We start from the raw sequence: 18,213 nt of genomic DNA on the forward strand, positions 1-18,213 counted from the left end.
TGATTTAATCTCTATAATTTTTTGACAGCCGCCCATCGTCATAGCTTTTGAAGCAACGTTTTCAGTTAGAAAACTGCATTCCAATTAAACGATACACTACAAAATGCCTATATCGCCACTTTCCCAACAAATAGTATGACAGTTCTTCCGTCATGACTTTCTCATTGACACTGGTCCCACTAGTCGTAATTTTTAACCATAAAATATGAAGAGTCGTTCTGGATCCTAATGCATTGACACCCCTTAATTCCAAATGACCCTTCAAAAACGTTTTTCACAATTCAGATAAACAGCTATGAAGTGCAAGAATATAAATGACTCACTGAGGTTGGACAACAATAAGTATATTATTACTTTCAATCGTAACGAAGAATACTTTATAATTATATCTGTCACCAGAATTCACAATTAAAGCTTACATTCAGAATTCATTCTACAATTTTCCTACCTCCTTCGTAAACTCTTAAACTTGTAATGTATTACTTTGAGTATTAGCGATTATTCAAATATTTACGGAAGGGATATCTCAGTGGACAAAAGCGTTGCTTTTGTACAAAAACTATGCAATTCATAATTTAATAGATCTAGACAAATGAATTCAGGATGGAGTGTCCATCAACTGTAAGATGTCTGCTTAAAAATATTATCTTAAATTATGAATTGTGCAAATCTCCTAACACTTGGTCTGTGTAGTCACGACTGGACTACGATGTAAAAATACTTTTCAATCATCTGGTTGAATAAATTTCACACTGAAGTCTAACTGGTTCGTCCGTATACTCTACTTCCATCATAAGTTCCAAATTTTCGCGAAAAATATGACGAATAATCCCACGAAGTGAATCAAAGTTTAAAATATACGCGACATTTACATTATACAGTCAAATGTGCAATCAATAAAACATAAACAGAAGACGATATATTTAGCTTGCAACAAGTAAACGGAATTACACAGCTATTTGACAGACGGTGCTGATTCTCACTTTATGCACTTGAGCATCAATGGTGTCACGGAAACTGAAGGAAATATGGCAATTGATTACGATTTAAAAAGTTATCAAATTACCTGTACAGTATAAACTGGAAAAAACTCGCTTTAAGAGAATTTACTCTACAAGTTGGATATTTATTTGTGATAAGGTTGCAAACAGTTTGTGTCTATTTTGTCCATATTCTAAGCCTTTTGGATCCATTTCACCTTACAGAAATTATTGTTGATCACAACAGCCCTCTACGTTTTAAATTGGTATCTTAATCTAGTGAATAACTTTGGTATTTGTATGAACTGGTAATTCCTATGTACAGGATTGCCCACTGATTACGAATTCCAAATATAATACATTCATTTGTGACTATCTAGTTCTACCTGGCTTAAGTTGCATTATTTCGAAAATTCTTAGCTAATACATTGATTTAAATACTTTTAGTTATCATAATAACGCTTTACAAAGACTGTAATAACTGATAACAACATCCACCTGAACTTAATTTAACTTTTGGATAGTTTTAAATCAGATAGCATCTGATTATTGTGTCATTTTTATCTTCCGAATGATTCTTTTTTGAGTAATTATAGTTTATATTCATAATTTCTCTGCGGATAAGCATATATGAAATGAATCACTTCAATTAAAATATTGTGCTTTAACTCTTGGTATACTGTTATATTAGGGTGTTAGCTCGTAAGAATATATATGAAAATCAACAGGGGTTATATAGGTATATTTCATCATCATCATAATTCATTATCAGTTGAAGTCAACTAAGGGCTATATATTGTTTTCACTCTCAGCCTCCATATACACTCAAACGTTAGCGCTTGCAACAAATATTCACATAAGTAAGTTATCAACATGCTTAATGAGGTCACAGCAATTGATCCAAGTATAAAAAGAATTAGAATGTCAGATAATGTCTGATGATATATTCCCTTATTGTGTTCGTTATGAAAATTCCATACCAAATCACAATGATGTACTGAACAAAGAAAAACTTGAAGTAAGTCATCTTCAAATTAATTGATCAATATCAGGATTGTCAACATTCTCTTATTTATATAAGCAAGCAATAAGCAATCCTGTAAAACTACTTGCGAAATTTTTTATCTTAAAATTTTACAGATTGAAATCAAAGTCTAGAAGAGATTAGACGGAATCTTCAAAAAAGGTATAAATCTGATTTATTTGCGTAAAATTAACTTTTCAAATAACGAATAATAACGAAAACAGCGACTGTGGGCAGTTTAAATGCAAAAATAGTGTTATCGGAAAATCTCGTTGCGTATAATTTCCATTTACATATTCAATGTGGCGTCTTATAATCCACTCACAACCAAATTTCACTTTCTTTTCTTTCTTCTAACCTTTTTCTTTTTTGGACCAGGTGCTAATTTACGTACCATATCAAATGTGTCTTGATTAATACGATGACTTAAACGTACACCGATTTGTGGTAATTTAGCATCTTTACGACACAGTATCCCTTCTAAAATTTGTCTGGCGGCAAGATCACCAATATCATTAGCAAACAAATCAACTTCTTGTAAATCCTTACTATGTGAAATTATACTGAAGAAAAAAGAATGGTAAATAATTACGTTTAACACATAAAATGATGTGACATAACAATTTTAATGTAATCTGTTTCTTATAATATGTCGATATATTGATAAATTACGAACGAAAAATTCTTTATTCAATATTGATCACTCTCTGAACACTGAATTATGTACTCTTCCTTTCAAGATCATATTCTCCAATTGTGTACGAAGAAGTGAACCAGTCAATAAGACATATTTTTAAATTTTTTTCTTAAACTAACAAACTTGAGAAAAATCTGTGTGATCATGTCAGGTTCACCGTAAAGTTTTCGTACACTGCAAAGATAATTTTATCATGAAATACAGTCACCACGACAACTATAAAATGCCAAGAAGAAGTGAAAATTTGTATCACCTAGGTTTGAACCCACATTAGTGTGCACTAACAATCAAACACATTGTGGCCTGAGCTTATAATGATGGCAACAGTTAGGGACTTTTTAGTCAAATCAGACGATTCATATTTTCTTTGTCGCTCAGCTTTTCAACGACTATCAAATACCATCGTTGTGAGTGTGCAGCACAACAGTACGCTTTGTTTTACTTAGTGGTAGTGAAATCTTTCATTTGAAAACAAAGGTAGGTTACTAGTATTTGACCATATATATCTTAAAAGCATTTCTAACAGACAGTGAAACAATCACTAATGAGTTTCAATGTACGGTACTAGTTAAATATGGTAAATCGGTTAATGAGGTCATAAGCCTTAAACAACTTAGACAACTGGAACATGTGTTTCGTGAGTTTACTTCTCGCCTCCACCGTGAGAAGTGGGTGTATTTTGGAAGGAACTTAAACGTGACGTCAGTACAATTAATCATTGGCTGTTGATCTAACTCATTCTGATAGACACAGACTATCTGTCTGGACTTAATGTCATAACTGTGATTATTGATGAGAGACACTATGTCAAATGTCTAAAGATCTGTTTCTTGTGAGGCATAAAAAGTGAATCTAAGTTGTCTTCTAGATCTTGAGTTCCAATATTATTACATAATTTCTATCCTAGCAGTCTCTTTTTACGAACCAAAGTCTCCGTAGTGAGTACTTTCTATGATATTTCATTTTACTATTATCTTGCTGTTCATCTTGTTAGCCTAATTTTGTTATTCTGGTGCGTAATTCCAAATAAGGTCAATGCATATAAACAGCATATCTCACCCTGATCGTGACTAACTGACTAGATAAGAAATCAAAATGACTTTTAAAACAGACTTAAGTGCAAATTAAATCTACTAGCATTGATAAACACCAAAAGCAGAAGTATATATATATATATATATATCATAACGCGTATCTCAACAATAAAAGTTCTTGGCGTGTTTAGAAATACTAGAAGACTGTCATCAGTCAATTTTTAATAACTTCTTATGTTATGAAAATACGTTGTCTAGGTAATGGGTGTGTAACAAATGAATATTGCATAAGAATACTAATAACTCATTAACACTCAAATAAAACAAAACGACAAAAAGAAAAATCCGAATTTGAAATCGTCACTGCAATATTGTATCATGTAATAAATAAAGTTAAAACAAATAGTAACAAAAACTATTAAAATCAAGACGAAAATATGACAACTGCTAGTGAACCCATCAATCCCTACTATGAACAGCATATAAAATGCTGGTTACTCAGTTACAGTCATCAAAATGTTAATAATCAGTGGGTGGAGACTTTTGATCACATGCCTCAGGGCTGGCTACGTTTTCAGTTCGCTGTTAAGGCATTTATGCCAATTTTCAATTTCTCAGACTTAGTACAACATGACTATTTGACAGCCATTTAACTTGATATATAGCAATGTATTAATGTGTACTGACTGACTGACTTATGGATTTTACAAGACTGATGTTTTAATCAATTTTTTTTAGGTTTCAAGTACATTCGTTAACATTTAATTATCACTTTACCTTTTTATTAATTGCATACATCGAACTGTATTAAAATTTCCTTCTTGACCATAATGACTAATTTCATTATCCGCTAATTTCAAAACTGCAATTTGTGGACCAGAAGGAGGAAATAACGACTTGCTTTTATTCTTTCTACCACGTTTTCGTCCTTCGTTAAAAAAACAATTTGAATCCAGGTATTATTAACCTGTTCATACATTCATTTGTTTAATAAAATTTTATTAACGTTTATTCCTTCAAAATATTCATGGAACAGTAGTCTGAAAATTACTATAGTAATAATTTCTTGATAATCTACTTTGAATTTATCATTTCTTTACTGAACTGCCACATTCTCTACTTTATTACGGCAGAATATGATCTAGAAATAAGGGCGCTTGAACGTGTAGAACCCCACAGTCGCAAATAAGAAGACGGAAGTAGCAAGAGAAATGGCTATTTGGTAGGAATCAAAATTGTGTCAGAAAAACATGGGTATTAATAGTTATTAGTATTGGCTATCCGCAAGGAGGCAAGTTATGCTATCGTCTAACTGTAGCATGACACGTTGATATTCTAGAAGGCATTATCAGGTTTTGGTTGAATGGAATCTCTTCTACTTCTTTAGAGCCCCTGTAGGCTTCGTCGTGGTTTTCGAAACCGTCCCAACTTAAACAATTGGAAATCTTTTCCGGTTTTAATAAAATTACTTTATTACATCCCACTTATTTTCTTTGTTACAGAGAATGTGCTTTACAACAAATGCATAGTATCATAAATGTTTATGAAAATCAACATCTGATCAAGATATGATTTTTATCATTTTGTTAGAAAATAGATTAGATGATCGACATTTATTGTATCATACTCAAACAACCTCATCTAATTACTTCAATGACTTATCATTATTGATCCAAGAGGTGATAAAATTCTACATTTTATTGGCAGTCATTTGAACAACATCCAATTAGAAAATACAGCTAAACACTGATAAGTAATCAAATAGATAAGTGTATCGATGAAAGATCTAGTATAACAATGTCACATAGCATTTATAGTAGTTCAAAAAAACATCACAAAAACATAAATGAATCCCTCTATGAGAAATACTCAAAATCTAATGATCGTATTTTATGGATATTACGTCTGTTACCCCTCGTGGAGGAGCATAGGCCACCCACCAGCATTCTTCATCCAACTCTGTCCTGGGCAATCCTTCCCACTTCTTTCCAGTTGTTATTCATCTTTTTCATATCTGCTTCTATTTCCCCGCGTAATGTGTTCTTTGGCCTTCCTCTTTTCCGCGACCCTTCCAGATTCCAAGTTAGAGATTGCCTCGTGATGCACATTGGTGATCGTATTTTATGCTCACATGTAATTACTCAAATTCAATAATTTAACCATTTAATAGATTATATTCTTCAGTTTAATAAGAGTAGTTTAAAATCAGTACTTTAATTATTGTACTGAACTAATCCTGAACATCAAACCTCCGGACTTATCAAAATTGATTTTTACGAATACAATCATTTTATGCATTACTCTCTCTAATTTGTGAAATTCATTTCAGAATCAAAGACAGTAAAAACTGGAAAAAAAATATCGTTATTTATGCTCAATGAAAAACCAACTGGTCATATAAATAGCTATTTAAGAAATCTAATTGCAGCTTATGGTGAGTAAATACATATCAATCCAAAAAGTCACATAATCCATTAGCTATCGAAGCAAGAAATTACAATAATAAAGTTTAGGCATAATAATACATTGATGTTACAAGAGTGTACCATAATTTGAATGATATTTAACAGTATAATCACATACACAGCCTAATAGCAGTTAATCCAAAGAAGTTATCAATTCATTAGTTTAAAAAAATGATGATTTAAATGGCTATGGTATTGACTCTCAACTTTGCATATATATATAAAGGTTTACTTCAGTGAGAAGTGAATGATTCTTTGATAAATTAATAGTACCAAACTGTTCTATACTCAGTGTAGTAAACAAAAGACTACGAAGCTATACATGAAACTGACTGATTATCATATATTAAACAATATGATGATTGTCTAGTCATGGAAGTTGGTTGAATTCGATCAGTCCACTTGTATTTTGCCTTAATATAGTTTGGGCGAAAGAACAGTGCACACACTATGTTTGGATATTAAGGGATTTACGGCAATCGTAAGGAAACCCTGAAATTAGACTTCATGTGATTTGAAACTCCTTACCAAAGCGTAGCCAGAATATTTAAAGGATTGTGGTTCACTATGATTTTCAGTTAGTACAGGAGTCAGAAATATTCACATTGAAACAATCAAACTGAAATTCTTTCACTGATCGATTACTGAGCAGTAAACTCTCTTATGCCTATCTAGTTCCTGTTGCTGATTACATCGTACATAACGACCATAATCAAAGTTAACTTGTATCAGAAGTTAAAAGTTCTACTTAGGTCTAAAACATGTGCTGCATTTTAAATGTCAGTCATAATTACTTTCCAGAAAAATCTTATTGATTTCTGTTAGTAAGTAGTGAATAACATGATGAAGTAAAGTTGGTTCCACCAAAAATACAAACCTTAAGGTTGTTCAGCCTATTTCAAACTAATACGATAAACTGTCTTCATGTTCCTCACCCTCATCATTTCACAACCATTCCAGGGTGAGGGTGAATTGCATAACGACTTACCTATCCAACGCTTGTAAATATCGTCAACTTACCTTTAGATGGTTTTTTCTTGTCACTTTTTGCAGAGGTTTTTTTACTTGATGAAGGGGTTGTTGGGGATGGAGACTGCAGGGCTGGATCAGCAGTATCATCATGAGCCGCTTCTAGAACATTTAGGTCCTTCACTTTCGCCCGACCTATCGACAGTAAGATGAAAAACACAAAACCTTTTCTTCAGCTCAGTGATTGCGCATTTATCTGTGAGTACATTACATTAAGCATCCATTCTTGATATTATGAGGTGATTTTGTTAAAATCATTAATTCATAATTATTTATCAACTGATTTTATATCTTCTTTTATTGGTAAATGTACATCTGACTATCACTTGAACGTGGCACTTAGTTTGTGCTTTTTTCAAACATTATATACACAAACCATTGAAATGCCTCAGAAATAAAGTAAAACACAAATTCTTACTAATGTCGTAAGAAAAATAAAATGTCATTCTTATTTTCTGAAGTATACTTGTTTACTTTTACACAGGTATTTATACAACTGATGAAACTCTATGGAAAATCCACAAAATCAAAACTGGCTATCATGAAGTATATACCTTCCATTTAGTCGATTGTGTCTTAATTTTGAATATATTAGTGTGTTTATAAGATATGAATGGATGTGATTAGTTTAAGCTAAGAAACTCAAAATGGTTCACAAAAATATTAGAAAAATGTATTCAGAGGATGTGAACATAACTAATGTAGGCAGTAAATTCAGTGTAACTTAATAGAAAACATAATCTACTTAGTGACCATCAGGACTCCGTAGCTAAGTGGATGACCTGATGGCTTTTGAGGCGAACGGTACTGGGTTCGGATCCTTGAGTGAACATCAACTATGAGATGACAAGTCCCAAATAGGAAGAAACGTGTATCCTGGATTCCACTGCTAGCTACCATTCATCTTTACTTAGAAAACAATCGTTTTTGATAAATTTATTTATGTAGTGTAAAAAATTTTAATAGGTTATTTCATGACACTGGTCCCTTTCTTAGAATAGTATTAGGGCTATCTTTGACAGGATTAGTAGTTTTCAATCAAATTTTTACCTAAGTTGTAATGTTATGAACCGAGTTAAAATCTAAATATTGCATTTAATCAAAATCCTACAGATAAGTAAATGAAATTAAACATTCAAATTGAATCAACTCTTATGTTAATTGTAACTACATTGTAGTTTATTTAATTTTCAATATTTATCTTGAAATGGTATTTCTACAAAAGATTCACCGAAATTTATAATTAATAATTAACTAATAATAACTATCAGATAACAGATTAAATAATGAAACTACTGTGGTGTCTGCTACTGATGTCAACAGATGTAAGTAGTATGTGTCGTCAATCGAGAGTGAAATGCCTGGAGGCAGAAGGTTAAGAAGATCGAAGATAAGAGAATGATGGTTGTAGGAACGAAAGAATAATGAAATCTGAGACGATTGACTGATATTTGCAAAAAGAACAGTCATGTTTAAGACAATTGGTTGACATTTTGCGAATTAATCATTTACCGTATGGTTCTCAGATCTTATCAACATGTTCTGTAATTTCGTGTCCAAATAAATTCTATTATTGCCGCTTGTGCTCTCGTTTACTACACTACTTTCAGGAAAGCTTAATACAGTTATTAGTTTTAAATAGAACTTCAATCCACTTACTTTTGTCTGAATCACAATTATCCTCAAATTTGTGTCAGTGATTATCTAAGTATGTCCCGCCCGGGATTCGATCCGTGACCCGGTTCAGACTGGTGCCCCGATCCAACTCCGTAAATAACGGAGCAAATGGGTCGCCAGTGATTATCTATACCCTTGATTAAATGTTTTCTGTAATTTCATTTTATTTAAAGGAATATTAAATGAATTATTATTATTAATATTTAAAACAATTTTTTACCTCGACTTCTAGTTTCCTCTGCAACTAATTGTTTTCTTCTTATCTCTTCAGTACGTTCAAATCCTTCTTTCTCTGCAGCATCAGAAATTCGACTAAGTAAAGCTATAGTTCCTTCAGCTTCTAAAGAATTCCCGTCAAGAATAAGCTCCCTTCAAAAAATTTTTTCAAAAAATGATATTCATAGTTTTCATAAAATAACAAAATAAGTAAACAGTAACTCCGATTTATTATTTCATTCATAGTTATTGTAATAATTTTTCATTAAATATTTCTTTTACAGAATATAGTTCTAAATTACCATCGTCAATTATGACATTTCTTATGAAAACCATTCGGTTTAGTTTATATTTTTTCAGCCAAGTCAAACAATCTGTTCACGTTTTAACCTGACAATGACTACTGTTGTTTCACTTAAGTAGATTCATTTCATTACAGGAAAATGTCAAGTGAAAGGATTTCCTATGTGTTAGTTTTTTATACATTATTATTATTATTTAAAATATTGGCTATGTTTATTTGAATCCTACTGTAGTAAATGAGAACATGAGTGGGGACAATCTAATGTCTTCAAGCACAAATTACAAACTATTTCACTAAAATTTGATAACCATATAGTAAATAGTTAATTTTCAAATTATTAGTCAATTGACTCAATTTTGACCATCCCTTCTGTAAATATCAGTTCATCGTCTCCAATTAATATTGTCCATGCATTTTCACACCAATTGCGCTACGTTCCCGTTCTTTCCTTATAAATCTTCTACTGAAATACATTTAATGCCCGACTATGGTAATATGCTACTTATGTGGATATAAGTAACCCACACCACACTACATCAACCTAGGTTTTAATTCAACTATGAATGCTATGTGAATTATATGTTCCTTATAAATAGAGAATAAGATATTGAAGTTTTGAAGAAAAAAAAACAATAGACAAAATGCAAATTCATCTATATCACTAAAAGAGAGAGATAGAATTTACAAATTGCCTTATATGTTGATTTTTCTAAAATAATTTTATTTTCAACCGTGAAGTATATAAATTCACATGGTGTTGTTTATGTTAAGTCGGCTTACAGTAAACTTTATCAGAGCCTCCAGAGGCTCATAAAGAGCCCCAACCAATCAGCGATTAATTTGAAGCTATGCTACTAAAATAACCAGATCCTGATTGGCTGTTTAACACACTGCTACTGTGGAAACTCAAGGTCTCTTAATTACTATAAAACCCCTGTATTTTCTGTACATAAATGAATCCTGTAGTAAAGCGCTTCCCACGTACTTTGTGCCTTTTCTTTGGTCTTCAAGTCAGTGTATAGTTCTAGCTCGGGGGTACGGAACTAGCTTAGGGAAGCAAATATAGCCTTCACAATCGGCCAGACGTAACAGTTTACTTGTATCTTCCCATTGTTATTTAGGACTGCAATTGATCAGTCTCTTGTTGGCATATGTACATATTATGCGGACTGCCTCGATATTGTCTGAAGTCAAAAACCTTATAAGCAAAGATGGATAGTGGCTAGCAGTGGAAAGTATACATATTAGGGGTATATTTTTCCTAAAAAAGCAATTTTTCATACATCTATTAATGACATGCTTTACAAATAATCATAGAACAGGTGAAAATAAATAGTATTTATCATTCAAGCTAACTTACCTTATAGCTGTTTCTGCAATTATATTTCCAAGCCACAAACCACATTGTTTAGTGAGACCACAAAATCGTAAGCTTAAGTAAGTAAGATATTGATTCCTAATTAAACCATCACATAATATACGACAACCTTGTTCACCGATTCTGAGTATATGAAATTAGAAAAAAAATCAAATATATAGTCAAACTAGTCTCACGATAAACACATTTATGTATTCATGAGAAAGGTTATTAGATCAGCTGCAATACTTACCAAGAAAGAAAGTCTCCCAAACTTTTTGAACAAAAAGCCTTTTAATAACTTCATTCCTTTGGGTAAGATAAAAAGACGAATGTACATTGGAATTATGAATTCCAAAATGTTCAGAATTCCATAAAAAAGAGAACCTGTCTAAACGTTTGACAGATAATACTAATCCTCATTTTCTGCTTTTTGGTTTAATTTCTTCACTTTATATGCTATTATGAAGTATGGCAACTTGAAGTTATATATATTCATCCCAGATTGTCGCCTACTTATAATTGACGGACTATTAGTTAAACGCTCATCCGCTTTAAACTTTATTATCCTTGACCAATTAGAAAAAATATCACGCACACCCAAGTCGTGATGATTTCATCTGTTTTCTAACTAATAATACGACTGTATTTTGGTTTTATTTTCTAAATATAACGTTCTTACCTTTAGCATATAGTAAGACAGTTTCAGTAGAAAGTTCACGAGTGGTAAGATGCTGCACTAATATGCGGACACTACCAATCATTTCTATAATGTTTACGGCTGAAGCTCATCAACTTTAGTTCAAACTTCATACAAATAACCAAGATCATCACTTAATATGAGACGTGGCTGTTTCGCCATACAGTTAGACTGAAAAATAAACTAATCAACATAAATTTGAAAGATCTGTCATCAATATACTTTACTGAGGGAACAGTTTTCATAAACTGAACGACTATAGTTCTACGGACAACCAAAGCAGACAATTTGTATAAATATTCGTCTATATTTGAACAAACAATTTGATAGGAATTTGACACCGAGTATATAGAAGACATTTTATGCAAAAGTTATATTTGAAACTATCTCAGTGACTGAAATCTAAGTACCTCCAACGTTTCGTCCAGCAATCTTATCTGAACTTCTTCCGAGTAATAAACAGTCGTTCAGGTTACATTCTTTAACTGAAAAATACTAGCTAGCATTGAGAACAGAAGTTAAAAACTGGTAAGTAATGGGTAAGCCTTCCAGAAGGTTAATCATAACCTAAATATCTCATCTATAAAGGATTTCATTGCAAATATGGAAATTTCTTAGTCAAATCTCGTAAAAGATAAGCTTGTTTGAGGTTGTTTAATAAACTTAATTATAATCGACAATAAAAATAAAATCCAAGGACTGTATTGTTGCCTTTTATTCTGAATTCAAAAACTATTATCGCTAACAACTTTAGACAATAACTTTAAATTTAGGCTGGTATAACAGTTAAATTATATTAAATCATATACAGCTTTCCCAGTTCAAGAACTGACATAATTGTTGTACTGCAAACTAAAATGATCATTTGTTAACTTATCGGTCTTTTTACGATAATAACCAAAACCCATAAATTTCTGTCTTCTTTTTTTAAGTTTGACTGAATGTGTTGGTGCATTCTGTCTTATTTTGAACAGGTTCAGATGGTTAAATTTGCTGACGCTCATCAATACGGTGTGACTCAAACGGTTAAAAAGGTCCATTCCTTATTATAAGTTGCATATACATCTTGTAAATAAGCACCGAAAAGCAATACTATATGTTTTTATTTTCCGCTTAATCACTTGTGACTACTGAACATTTAACATTTGTTGATTTCACAGTTAAAACGGTGAAAGTAAACTTCACCAGTTATAAAAGTTATATGTGAAAGATTACAATGGATATAAAAGAAAGATGAATTGAACAGTCCCATTACTAATAGTTATTTTCTCAGCACGACAAGATAGTTTAAAATAATTATATCCTATGGAATCAGTAAAGACAGACCGTCGTCAGAATGTTAAATACCAATATTGTTATAAGGAGAGTTTAACATATAAGGCTATTTGCTTAACTGGGTAAAACCAAAAATCATCTATATGGAATCGTATCATTCCTCATTCCAAACAGCTTGAAAAATTCCTGTTCCTAATAGCTATTTGATTCATTAAACAACAAATTACAAGATGGTCATTATCATGGTTCCAATGAGAAATGAAATATAAAGATATCGAACAGACCCACAGCTCAAACAGTTTTAAACCCTGACCTTGATGCAATCCACCAAGATGTTCTGTTGAGTAGTATGAACAGACTTCATCGAAAATGTCTAAATTTAGCTTAAAATAAACATCTTTTCTCAGCAAACGTATCTTCACCTATAAATTCAAATCAAATATAGGATTTGTGAAAATTGAACAATAAATGATGGTTACTTAACTAGCCAATCAATAAATATCAAATACTTCACACATTTACTCATTAAAATCCAAGGATAATTCACGTAGTATTTTAGAGATAGCAATATTAGCCACTAATAAACGAATGCATTTCGTGTCAAGAAAACAGTCGATTAATTCAATACGTGTAATAAGATAACATCCTTTATTGAACAAACCAGTCTAGAAATGAAAATAAAAAAAGTATCAAAAGATAGAACTTACAGACTTAATACATTTGTCAAAATAATGAAATTGTAAATTATACTAATCTCGAAATTTGCTTCCATAAACACGAATTCATACATGAATAAATTACTCAGCTTCTTTGAGTAATTTGACAGCAAAATTTAGTAAAGCATATGGCTTAATGTACAATCTAGTATTATCGTGTATAACATATTTTCCATCAAGGTAACAAGGAGTCGTAGTTTTGATCGAGCATCACATCATAAGGATATTGACATCACATCAACTATATTTCACTAAAAATAAGTTTACAGTTTGTCGTTTAATGGTAGCGGTGACGAAGATTACACAGAAGACAGTTGAAACAGAAATAGTGGCAAACACGTTAATGGACATAGTAATGGTTAAGACTAACTTATAAAGACAAAAACAATATTTTGGCAAATAGATATTTTAAAACTTAAAAAGAATAATTAAAATACATTTTTTACTTAAAGAAAAATTTTACGTTTGTATGAAAATGTTGCAGCCGAAAAAATGTGGATGCGGTGTGAGGATCCAAGAATCCAGAGACATCTATCAGATTCTCCTTCCCTAGCAAAGTGGTTAGGACGTTACAGACCTATTTTTAAAACGAATACCAGAACATCGTTCTTGAATTGTTCTAGTTTCTTACCAAAAAATAACATTTAAATTTTTTACAAAGACACTTCAAATTATAGTGAGTTGGATTAAATGCTTCAGCTCTGTTCAACAAAGATGACTTATCCTTCTATCTCCTAATAAAACATTTTCATTGAAATTTAAGGACCACACCATTCGTATTCTACAAAGTAGCATGAACTTTTACAAGTTTGATCGGGTGTAAAGCAAGAATTAATAGATATACCAAGGTCTTAAATTCGAGAGTCTGTAATCATACATAGATAAATCTTCTTACTCAGTATCGTACTTGCTAAATTTAGACATCTTAGACATAATTTAAAATTTCCTTTGGCTATTTTTCACTTTAAAACCAAATTTGGTTCCCTGAATTGGTTTTTATAGCTTTAAGGGAGTTTCTAACACAAACAAAGATTAATTGAAGAACCAATGAATACCAAAGGGAGCTGTAAGCTCAGCTCCTCCTATTTTTGAACTCTCAAAACTCACCTTTACGGTTAAACAGGAAAACATAGGTTACTGAAGTCTTCCAATGGGCATGGTATTACTCAATCACCGATTTAATAATCAGTGTCCCATGTCAATAAAACAATAGTACCAATCGATATTTACCCATAATTGACTGTACATGACCGAACAAAACTATCAGCCAAGCTACCTAACTTCCAGTAGTCTTGTGGATAATATCAGCCTAGAAAAAGTCTTTTTGTCATAAGTCTCAACTTTTTAAAGGAGATCTTTGCAAACTGCTAGTCGTAACTCCTGTTTTCTGAGATAAGATAAATAAACCACTAAAAATCATGAAGAAGTGGATTTAGAGCAATGTGATACTTTCATAATATTTAGTTATTTATACTAAACAGAACAAATGACAGAATAAATGTTTTCCTTCATTAAATCTAATTTCAGATGAATAAAAGTCGAGAGTCAGAAAGAACCAGAAGTTCACTTTACTGTGATTTTGGTGACTATGGAAATACACTTAAATAATCGATATAAAGCGCTAACATTTATTTTTAACTCAGTGTAACTAATCTGTCAGTCTCTCACGTACATCTCCATAGCAACCATTCGGAAGTAGATTTAAAGACCTTCGACCAAACTTTATACATTTTTCCTAGAATTAACCGGTTGATTCTACGAATTAAGTTTGTGTGGTAGATATGAGGCTTATTAGTCCCTAAATTGGTTTCATGTTTCACCCAGACTATCAATACCAAAGTAAAATATAAATTTTAACTTACTAATGCGACCATATCATCATTTTCAATATAACAGTCCCATATTATTATTTCTTGTATCGTTGTATACCTTTTTGCTCGAATTGTTTCAATCAATGGTAAAAGTTTTACCAGTGGTTTATCTTCTTTCAACTGCTTTTTTTTAATGTTCTTTTTTTGTATGGTTTTACTTTTATCATCACCATCAGCGTTGCCAAAAGCATCACTTAGTTTGTCATCAACCCAATACTCAACTGTTTTACGATCTTGTGGATCAACGAGAAGCTTTTTACATCAATTAATACTTTAATTAACTTACTCTTGTTACAGGATGATCTTCTTCTATAGCTTTTCTAAAACATAATTTGATTGAGTTACAAACTGTCGTTTTATAATAATTAGCTCTTTGTTCGTAATCTTTGAGTAACTCTTTCATAAACCTTGCCAATACCGTTTCATTCTATTTAAACTTTTACTTGAAGAAAGACTGAAATAAAGTCTCACCTGCGCACTCTTTTTTGGTGGCATATTGGGTGAGCTAGTAAAGATAAACCAAAATGTTTATGATTTCCACTTCAAGAAATACATGTAATAAATATAAATAATTATCCTTTGGCAGCATACATATCGATTTTACCAAATGTTTGTGCTTTTTGCATCGCATATGAATTGATTGAAAGTGACATTTAGTGATTATTTCATAAAACCATATTATTTTAGGAACACTTAAACTATATCAAAACACAAACGGTCAGCAAATCAAACATAAAATTAAATCAAAAAGTTACCAAACCTCTAAACTACTAGATGTTACGATGAATTTATTACGAGTTGATTCTCCTACCTAGAAGAAATGTTCATATCATATTACGAATTGCATTCGCCACGACATTTATTTAATTTAAGGTTATCATAGAATTGGGACTTGGTTCCTATAAACATGTGACTTGTTGTCTCACAGAATATGAGCCTAATTGGAAGGACGTATTAGTTCTTCATATAGAATTAGGAAATAATAAAACAGTGCATGAAAATGACTAATTGCATGTTCAATCATCACTGATATTCATCTACTTATATGGAGTGAATATATATTCTTCAAAACTGTAAATTTTAACCCATAACACCCATGATTTCTAGAGACCGAGCTTTAATTACGTAATAATTTCGAACATTAAGTTAAAGTTACTAGTTATGGCTCATATTAATAGTTAATGTTATTATGGATTACTACCTCAACATCATACACTCACAGTATTTGCTATAAAGAGATTATCTTAAGATTAGAAGAGAGATGCTGGACTCAAACGGTTTATTTTCACCTCAGGAAGACATAAATATGATATACCACTCGGTCAATTAAAAATCATCTTCACCTCAGTAGCAGTAATCCACGATCTCAAGACCACAGCCCACTGCCATGTGACTGAAGATAAGGGGTTCAGAACTCTACGAACTTCATTATGGTCACTAACAAAGTTGCGTACGAATATTTTGACTTCTGTATACATAACCTAAGCGTGATCCAAACTTTAAAACTGCGTACAGGCTGAAAGCCAATGTTCAACAAGTGACTCAAGTATCTTGAAAAGTGCTCGTGCAATTGCAGAACCTCAATGTTGACCACGAGCAGCGAGACCAAAAAAGTCACACCTCTTGACTCTGTCTCATCAAAGAATAACAAGCAGTCCAGTTTCGACGAAAAACATTGTGGTGATTATATGAACTAATGGTTCCTCTGTACTTGATGACTGTTTGGTTTTGAATTTCAAATACAATACATTCGTCCGTGTTCGTCTAGTACTTCTAGATTAAATTGGGTTATTTCTGGGATTCTTGGTTTATACTATAATTCAAAAGCTCTTAAATATCACATTGGCGTAGCGATAGAGCCTCTGATGGATCAATTGGACATACATTCAGATTTTGATGCTTTTCATGACTACATGGAGAGGTTCAAAATCTGGGCTATGACCAAGGAAAATGTTGAGGATGTTAATATTGTGGCCTATTTCTTTATATTCATCGGAAAATAAACATACAGCTTAATAGAAAATTTGGCATTTCTAGACAAACCGATTTCACTCCCTTATGCAACCCTCAAGCTACTACTACACCACGTAAAGTGTACAAATTTCGAATGCAGTAAAGAAGGAAAATTCAATGAAATGATTCGTCAAGACATCAGAAAATCCACTACTTTACTACGTCGTTGCAATCCAATTCGTAATCAAGATTATTCAAATAACAATTGGTTGGGGAGTTGTGAAACAATTTACGAAGATGTGCACAAGTTTTATGTTGGATATCCTCTAAATCAATATGTGTTGAGTAGAATCCCTAGTCAGTGGTATAATGAATCAGACGGAATAGCAAGTTTCCCTGAAGCAGTCAGAGAATCAGTTTGCCGAGATATGAAGTTTGCACAAGCAGAAAGTCCAAATCAATTCCAAGATTATCCTAATGAGTATGAGCAGATGCATGTGTGATGTTTAAATAAATCAATGACTTCTTCGTATTGATGACTGTTGTAATTTTGAATTCCAAATACAATACATTCGTTCGGGCTCATCTAATACTTCTTGATTACATTGCGTTATTCCTGGGATTACTAGTTTATACTACAATTCAAATACTTCTAATCATCATATTGGCGTCGCGATTGAGCCTGTGATGGAACGGTTGGATATAAATTCAGATTTTAATGCTTTTGAAGAGTACATGGAGAGGTTCAAAATCTGGGCTATGACCAAGGAAGATGATGAAGATTTTAATATTATGGCCCATTTCCTTACATTCATCGGAAAAAAAGCATACAGCCTTATAAAGACTTTGGCACTTCCAGACAAACCGATTTCACTCCCCTATGCAACTCTCAAGCAACTACTGTTGGATCATGTA

The 18,213-nt window shown here is 32.1% G+C and overlaps 1 protein-coding gene across 1 annotated transcript; it reads right to left on the reverse strand.

Annotated features, from left to right (window-relative positions):
* Positions 1-653: 653 nt before the first annotated feature.
* Positions 654-15,748, reverse strand: Smp_135550 (nalp (nacht, leucine rich repeat and pyrin domain containing)-related; the record flags this gene model as incomplete). Its single annotated transcript, XM_018796816.1, has 9 exons — positions 654-704; positions 2,363-2,567; positions 4,513-4,663; positions 7,221-7,364; positions 9,133-9,275; positions 10,787-10,927; positions 13,281-13,423; positions 15,337-15,597; positions 15,632-15,748. The coding sequence occupies 9 exons, from the start codon at positions 15,746-15,748 to the stop codon at positions 654-656; spliced, it is 1,356 nt and encodes a 451-aa protein (XP_018651921.1).
* Positions 15,749-18,213: the final 2,465 nt, after the last annotated feature.

This window comes from Schistosoma mansoni, chromosome 4 (assembly GCF_000237925.1).
Source record: "Schistosoma mansoni strain Puerto Rico chromosome 4, complete genome".
NCBI lineage: Eukaryota > Metazoa > Platyhelminthes > Trematoda > Strigeidida > Schistosomatidae > Schistosoma > Schistosoma mansoni.